At 38.5% G+C, this 9,107-nt stretch overlaps 2 protein-coding genes across 2 annotated transcripts; one reads left to right on the forward strand and one right to left on the reverse strand.

Moving 5' to 3' along the window:
* Window positions 1-1,375: 1,375 nt before the first annotated feature.
* Window positions 1,376-2,646, forward strand: LOC136239617 (probable 2-ketogluconate reductase). The gene has a single exon (XM_066030382.1). The coding sequence runs from the start codon at window positions 1,433-1,435 to the stop codon at window positions 2,498-2,500; it is 1,068 nt and encodes a 355-aa protein (XP_065886454.1). The 5' UTR covers window positions 1,376-1,432; the 3' UTR covers window positions 2,501-2,646.
* Window positions 2,647-6,469: 3,823 nt separating this feature from the next.
* Window positions 6,470-8,849, reverse strand: LOC136238417 (uncharacterized). Its single transcript, XM_066028870.1, has 3 exons — window positions 8,689-8,849; window positions 7,955-8,635; window positions 6,470-7,750 (listed from the first exon to the last, which is right to left on the reverse strand). The coding sequence occupies exons 1-3, from the start codon at window positions 8,756-8,758 to the stop codon at window positions 6,618-6,620; spliced, it is 1,884 nt and encodes a 627-aa protein (XP_065884942.1). The 5' UTR covers window positions 8,759-8,849; the 3' UTR covers window positions 6,470-6,617.
* Between the last annotated feature and the right edge of the window lie 258 nt (window positions 8,850-9,107).

A 9,107-nucleotide genomic window follows, 5' to 3' on the forward strand; every position in this document is an offset into this window, starting at 1 on the left:
CTGTGTTGATGTGGAGTGTATAGTGACAGTCCTTTACATACCATATATAGACACACTTATTTACTTTTGGGCTTGTCAACCTCTCATGGTTAGCTATTTTACCACACCACAACTCATGGATCATGAACTACACACATCACCTTAGCAAAGTTTGGGACCTGCTCAGCATATTTGTAGTCATATCATAACAAAGAAGTTCTGAATCAAAATGCATGCCATAGTTTAGGACTAAAGTATAGGTAGTTTAGTATATGGCTATTTGCTTAGGGCATGAAAGAAGCACTGAAAAGGTCAATAGATAGATCTTGTAGGGACAGGAGAAGGGGCTGTAATCATCCACTTCAAGCCTGGTTCATCAAAGGGTAGAATGTTATAGATACACAACTGAAAGCTCAATTCCATTCCTCACATGAACCACACATTACAATAAGTCCTATAGCCCTAGCCTACAGTAGCTATAAAGCATGCGCTAGACTTGTTTTAGTTCTTGACAGATCTAGATACAATCAGTAGAAAATTTGGTACCATGGTAACAATATACACAAGATTAAATCTGGCTGATGGCTACATTATTGGCAAGCCCATGCATAGTGTTTACATTCTGTACAGCCTTATAAATATATTAATAAAGAGGACGTTTTATTATCAATTTCTCTGAAGAAGGGTAACACAAAAGGTTAGACAGCCTGTACAAGATGGTCCCCAACACAAAATATGCATGCACACATACAGATAGACACACAAATACAAAACAAAGATAAACTACAATCACAAAGAAACAAAATACCTAATTACAAAAAAGAAGCTTATGCTTAAAAGTGCCAATGGTATGGAGTTCCATAACATTGGTACAGCCACACAAAAAAAAAGCGAGTGCCTAAATGCACTGATGGTAGATGACACTAGATTAAAGTCAAGGAATGTGACTAACCTGCTAAAATGAAAATATTTGGAAGTGAAATCAATGGCTGTTTTCTTATGAAAGATGGAGTAGAGAGTCCAAACAGATGTGTAGAGTGGACACACTTTGAGTGAAGGCCACCCCAGACAAAAACAATAGAAGATTTGGACCATTTATTAACAGATGAATCCCAAAAACTTTTGATCCAGCGAGCAGCTCTATGTTGCACTGACTCTGTTAAACCAATATCATGAGTTGTGTATGGAGGCCATACTGCACAAACATATTCTAGGTGAGGTCTAACAAGTGCTTTGTAGGCACTAATTTTAGACGTTTTGGCTGGTCGAAATGCTGTTGTGCTCATGTGCCTCCCACTATCTCTGTTATGACTGTATTAGTCACAGGTTGCTGCACCCATCATATAGCAACAGTAACTGTGACCAAAGAGGAACTTGCTAAGTGTGTGATTCGGTGTGTGATGCACATAGGAGTACCCGAAAATACGCACATGCGCTACAGGATTGAAGGGAGATGCTATCAAAGACGACCCTTACAAAAACCTGTTTGTACACCATTAGAAGGATTGACAGTCCATTACGTAAGCAGTTTTGTACTGCTAGTTTCCAGCGACGATACGCCATGAATGCAACTGAGACACACTACGTGTACCAGGATGGTCCCATGGATCGTGAAGACATGCAAAAGGAACTTAACGGAGCCTTTAACATAGTAATGATGGAAGCATTAGAGGCTTGCAGAAGTAATATAGTTGCAATGTGTGCCACTTCAGTGAACAAACCCGTTACCGGCCAGTTAATGGAGTCCCTTCCTGCACTGAAGGTCATTAGTTGTCTGTCAACTGGATATGATCACGTGGATGTACAAGCAGCCACAAGGTTAGGGATAAGGGTTGGATACACACCATACGTGTTCGATGATGCTACTGCTGATGGTGCATTGGCACTGTTGTTAAGTTGTTCTAGAAGAGTTGTAGAGGGTGATAAGATATCACGAAATCCTTCAACCCTAAAATATCCTGGATATGAGTTCCTAGTACAGGAAGTATCTCATAGTACAATTGGTATAGTGGGAATGGGTCGTATTGGTAGTAAGATAGCAAAGAGAGCAAGTAAGGGATTTGACATGAAGGTAGTCTACCATAGCAGACGACAGAAGTCAGCCGAAGAAGAACATGCTGTGTGTGCTACATATGTTCCTGTTCTGAATGAGTTACTCCAACAATGTGACTTTGTTGTTTTAGCTGCACCATCTACCAAGGAGACCTACCGGATGATGGGAAGAGAACAATTTAAAGTAATGAAGAAGACAGGAATTTTCATAAACATTGCAAGAGGTGCTTTAGTAGATCATGATGCATTAGTGGAGGCTCTAAGAGATGGTGAGATTGCTCATGCTGGACTAGATGTAACAGATCCAGAGCCACTACCAAGAGATCATCCATTACTTACCATGAATAATGTCACCTTCACTCCTCATATTGGGGGTAACACTTATACTGCCAGCAAAAAAGCTATTGACATTACAATTGCTAACATTTTGGCTGGAATGAAAGGGGAAGCATTAGTGCATGAAGTGTAGACAAATGATAGTGCTATTGTACTTGTTGCTGTAATGGCTCTGTTACTAGACTGATGTTATGATGTTGAAGTTTAATCAAAACTCAGTTGATGTACCCACTTTCAAATCAGTATAAACATAGTCCTTAGTCATATCTTGTGCATGCACTAATAGTGTATGCATGTTAAACTATGACTTTAATGGTGAAGTGGTATAATAATAGCAGACAGAATTAAGAATTACAGTTGATGTGTTTCAGAATAGCTAACTAGGAAACTTGATTCAGTCAATCATTTACAAGTCAGTGCCAAATGCTATGGTAGGAAGATGCTGCAGAATTGACTGCAGAATAACAAAATTATAGGACAGCTGTCAGTATTGATGATAGTGGTGAAGCGTTTAGTTTAAGCCACTCTAATCGTGACATTCTTGAAAACATGAGATAGTGATGTCATGCATCTCTCCAGCTTAGTTGCTTGCAGTGTACCTTTACACAATAAGGCAGATTGTAAGCATCTCTGGGAGTATAGGTTGTCTCATGGCATTGATGTTGTGTTGAGGTAGTATTTGTGTAGTTTACAGTTCTTGTGGCTATTAGTCTTCAAACTCTGCAACAGTTGCCATCTTGGATGCAGTACAGCTTGGGGATATGCCATTAAAGTTACATTGTAAACAGGAGTTATCTGCTGAAGGGATCCAGGGCAAGCAAAGGCCCTGTAGTGATACAATTTCCATTCCATACCCATCACCTCCCAGATCGATGGGTACAAGTCACACATTTAAGGTGAAAGCATTATTGGTAGGGTCTAGACTCCGATGTACAGTAATGTGGCAGTCAATCTTTCTCTAGAGGTTTACATAAGCGAAAATGAACCAACAGTGCCTGGGGAGACAGAAACTAAAACCATGGATTACAGTGAAAATTATTCTTCAAGAATGCTATCATATTTAGCTTTGAATAGTTGTACAGTTGATGCCATCTAAAATAGTGACAACCATTTTCATGTCCAAGAAGTGCTTTCTGAACTGCAAAATTGTGACTGAATTTGCCGGGAAAATCACCATTGTGGGCATATTCGACACATTAAATATTTAGTTCTGAAACACTGCATTATAGTGGTAATATGGGTAATAGTGGTAAAATAGAAGTTAAATTCCTAGAATATACCATAAATACATACCTTGAACTAAAAGAAAAAATTTAGAAATATTTGAAAAGTGTTTTGTGCTATTAACAGCACCATGCTAGTTTTAAAATTCTAGGTGTGGCCATAAGAGTGATTTTCCAAAATTCAGTCACAATTATACTTGCAGTGACACTGTCTACCACATGCATCATACACTGTAGTAGCACTTTTGCAAACAGTACATATCTAAAGGGAGCATAAAAATAACAAATTTGTAAAAAAAAGCAGCTGTTTGATTTAACAATTTACAATGGATTCATTTACATACTCACTGTTAACCAGTAATGACAAATTATATGCAATGATAACAAAGTCCAAAAATGGGTCAAATTTCACTCTAAACAATTAACACACAAAAATGGTGTCACGGTGCACACGTTTGGCCCCAAAGTGTGCACTGTGACACCGTTTTTGTGTATGCTTCATTTTTTTACAGCATTTGTTGTGAAAAAGACACCTACTGTATTCAGTCACATACGCATTCCACCACATTTACGCTACCATTAACATGGTATGAACTATGAATGGATGTACTGCATATGTATAATGGTTGAATTACGGACTACAATCTTGTGTTCTTTATATGCAATTGATGGTATCGCTATAAAACAACTTATCAAATGTCACCACTCTATGTCTACCTAAGAAAACAGTTAAAATGGTTTAGAGATATAAAATTTTAACCCAACTAAATGTTTAGCAATGACAGTAAAGACTGATGTGAAAAGCAAATATGTGTGAGTTGATTCCATAACAACTTTGAGAAAGAATTGCACTAGCCTGTTACTTTATGGCTTCCATGTACAGTGAGAGTTTAATGGGTTATAAATAAAAATCCGAACAATGAGATTTCAAAAAATATTTTAAGTGGATCCCTGCAATAGTGCAACAAATGAGACACATTTCAAGACCATCTGTCCCCAACTAATTAAATGTTTACGAGGCTACTCAATATTAGCTATTATTGTGGCAAAACTCTGCGAGCAATGAGCATCACTGACCATTCGGTATGAAGTGTAACAGTGACATTTATTGAGATGTTATGTCAAAGAGCAGCAAGAAATATTGACATGACACAAGGACGTTAACAAGGTATGTACTATATAGTTCATGGCTTAATTGGTTTCCACCTGAGCCAACTATTTCCACAATATAATCGCTGTGATAATATAATTTGGTACATCATTGATAACACATGTACAGTGAAACCTGTCTATTCCAGTTACCTTATAAGGCAAACTTTCCTGCATTGGGCAGGGCATTTTAATTTGTAGCCAACAAATTACATTTTAAGTGGACTGTTTAGACAGGTACAGGCTTCACTGTAGCTACAGCATTGTCAGAAGGCTGATATAATAGAGACAATATTTATATCAATACGCCCAAATACTTTATTGTTGCAACTCTAGAACTTACACATGTACAATGAGAAGTGGTACACAAGCAGTCATCATGATACAACAATTTTATCATGATACAAAGTGTACTAACATAGGTCTTTGCCTTTTAGATGTAGCTATGACCTGGCATCTAAAAATACATAATTTGAATTTCAGCCAATAAAATGTGGTACATTTCTAATGCATGATACATATGATATATCACGATACACTATAGTTCACAAATCACACTTACATCCAATCAACAGTTTTACATCTTCACTTTGTAGAGCAACTCATCTACTTTCTAAATTTCCCCAGTTTATTTAATCAAATCCTTTACATCACGAATTACAAATCAAATAAGGTGAGATGTCACTGGAGTAATAATCGCACCATAAATTTAAGTATACAGAAGTATACGGTGTTTGTAAAAGTATACGGTGCACATTTCCCATGAACTTATCTCAAACAATGTATACTTAATTTTACAGTGCAATTATTACTCCAGTGATGTCTCGTTTTATTTGATTTGTAATTCGGGATTTGATTAAATAAACTGGGGACATTTAGAAAGCAGATGAATTGCTCTACAAAGTGAAGATGTAAAACTGTTTTTGGATGTACATGTGATTTGTAAACTGTGGTTGTCCATGAATCGACTGTTTTTCTGTATTAATCAGAAATGACTTTGCAGGGCTGACAAAGAAGTTGAGAAAGCTGATATGTGGTGTGCAAAGTCCCACAGCCTTGAACTATCTATAGACATATAAGTTGTTCAAAAATTCCTGTTGTAGCTCAAGTAAACTTAATTTTGAATCGATACATATCATGGCTTCAACTAGTTAATAGTTACATTAGCATTGATGGTGCTGCAATGATAATGGTAGCTTTCAAATTGTCACACAGTGGAACATTTGCTAAAGATTCCTCTGTACTAAAGAGACACCAGTGTTGTATATTTATAAAGAATAATTCTTCTCTACAGACCCCCACCAATACTGTCAACCAAATCATATTCATTGCATTGCTTTATGGGCTCCACCTGCCTTATATTTAGTCAGGCATCCAGATTAACTATTATACAATAAATGTGTATGTATGTGTGTGTGTGTGTGTGTGTGTGTGTGTGGGGGGGGGGGGGGGGGGGGGGGTAACCTGTTTAAGTGGTGTCATTATATAGTCAGACAGGATGATACAATTTATCTTCAGTTGAGTCATATAGTAGTTTGTCATAATTATAGTCCAGTAATCCTAATACTATATCATTCACACTTTCCTCCTATGGGGTACAATCTGACAATAATATACTTTCAATACTGTACTCTTGTAGAGAGATATTCATATATCATAGCAGGAAATTTGCTATTGATAGTTTCAAACCACATGCACACTAGCAGCTGAACGATTGTATAATCATAGAGTTTAGTGCATGTCATGTAATGTCACTAAGCCAATACACAGCACAGTAAATGGTGCACTATATACTACAGTCACAAATCAATGTGTGTGTGTGTGTGCAATACATAACACATGTTAATATCAGTTCCTCATTTGAAGTAATGAGACAGTCTATCCACGTTGCCGGCTTGGCACCCTGCCTGGTGGCCCCGGAGTTATTCTCACAACTGCTGTGGTACCTGAAACTTTGACTTGAACACCAAATACCCGAAGTGTTATTTCAGGAAGACGTCTCACAATTGATTGAGGGACACCAAATTGGGTTAGAGCTGCTCGAGGAATTTCTGGCACTGGTGTGGGATCCAAACGAAGACGAGCTGACAGAGACAGTCGCGCTACTTCTGATATTGAAAGGCTTCTGCCACCAATCCTACACCGTTGTCTTGGCTCATCATAGCAAACTTTCACACAGTAAGGTTGGTCCTCTATGTCATGTACATCTCTAGGAGTGTAAATTGTACCAGGCATTGAGGTAGTGTTGCGATAGTACTCATGTCGTTTGTAACTGAGACCCTTCTCTTGCCAGTCTCCCCAGATTTTGTCAACAAATCCATGATGGAAAAAGAACTCAGGAGCATTTGATGATTCCAAGCCTCTCATTGTTCCTGCAATACGAACATGTACAGTATTATGCAGTACCACTTCCAAGCCAATAAGAAAGTCATCAAACTCTGCTGTTGTGGCATCCAAAACATCCTGTACAGCAGTACAGTCGGGCACTAGTCCATTATGACCACGTCGCAAACAATCATTTTGAGCAGAAGGTGTCAGTCTCCATCCTGGAGAAGCAAAAGGTCCTGTAGTAACACAACCACCACTAGGGTTACCATTGCCACCAAGACCAGTGTATTTACACAAGTCAGTGTTCCATACATCTGATGTGAATGGACTATCAGAATCCAAACTCCAATCCCAGTAAGGTACTGTGACACGACAGTCAACTTTCCTCAGTATATTCTCATAAGCCAGAATGTACCAACGATGCCAAGGTAAGAAGTAATCTCCATTGTGGATCCCAGTAAAGAAGAGTTGCTCATGGATACCAATAAGTCGGTCATATTCACTTTTAAATGGCTGAACAGTGGATGCTCTTCTCACAGCTCGGATGTAGCGACAACGTTCCAAATCAGTCATGTCCAAAAAGTTCTTCCTGACTCGCTTACAGTCTGTCAACTTGCCGTTCCTACACGTGCACCTCCTCCCACATGCATCGTACACATTAGCACGGTTTCTACACCCAATACCTGAGAACAAAAAGTGATATCTCATAACACAAACCACAACATCACATATCCCCAAAATATTAAACAACAGAAGCCACAGAGAACAAAACTGCATTACCTAATTAGTGACAATAATTGAATATTCATGTTTTTTATTGATAATAGTTATGGAACACAGAGTGGGCCACCACCTCAACATTTTAACCACAATGATTGCCCACTTACTTCCAATGAGATGACTAAGAGCTAACAAGTCACCAAATGTCTCCACTCTGAATTTGTGCGTTTTAGTTGGTGATGATGCAATAGCAATGAGCTCAGGATCATACACACTTTTGCCAATACCAAATGCAAATATCTCTACTCCGCTGTTCTTTAGGTGACGTGCTTCAGTGGCTGGGTTATATGTTTGCCTGTTTGATCTACCATCAGTAATGACAAATAACACCTTTTTGGCATCTCGTGGGGACCGAGAAAACAAGCTTCTTCGGATAAGATTTAGAGCATCACCAGTAGCAGTCCATCCTCCACTGTATCTAATCCTTTTAATCCCTTTCTTGACTCCTTCATTGTTAATGTACTTATTGAAATCAAATTCTAAAGTTACTCTGGTGGACCAAGTGACTACAGCTACCCTCGTTGCACTGTATGACACAACAAAATGAGCGATGATATCTTCTATGAATCTTTTCATGATGTTAAAGTTTCTAGAGCCAACACTTCCTGACTCATCCAAAGCTATTACAAGGTCTATCTTCTTTGGGTGTCCTGCAAAAGCCTTTCTGTCAGTACAGCACTCTCCTCGACTGAAGCTTTTCCTGTTCCCAAAAAGTACTCTCTGATCCCCAACAACATCTCCAGACAGTGTCCTGAATGTGTTGTCCAAAGTCAAAGCAACCGTCCTAGCTAAATAACCCACCACATAATGTAACAAACCTGTAAACTGTTTAGTTACTTACTTGAGTCAAACTGTGCTGCTGACTGAGCAATCAGCAAGGCAGTAAGGATCACTATAACTTTGATCATCATAGGGAAGCCAGCAACAGAGAGTACAAGATACTGTCAACACTGGGTATACCAGCTGATGATGCCTCCAGCACTAAAGGAGACTCAAGCAATCCTGGGCTCTTATAGGGCAGCAGACCAGTGTTCTTATTGTTGGCTTTGAATATTAGATGTTGTGACTTCCATTCTACAAGTTAATCATTTTAGTCATTTCCTGTTGAACCTGCATTACAGGTGTGCAGTGAACAATTCAATACACTACACAATAGAGTTAGTAAAATTCTATGTCAACAACTAGTCCAGGGAAACTTGTCTCAAAATAGGTCTACAACCACATGCATTATGCATGTGTGCAGTTTTATCAGTTGGATAC

Source organism: Dysidea avara, chromosome 11 (genome assembly GCF_963678975.1).
Source record: "Dysidea avara chromosome 11, odDysAvar1.4, whole genome shotgun sequence".
Classification (NCBI taxonomy): Eukaryota; Metazoa; Porifera; class Demospongiae; order Dictyoceratida; family Dysideidae; genus Dysidea; species Dysidea avara.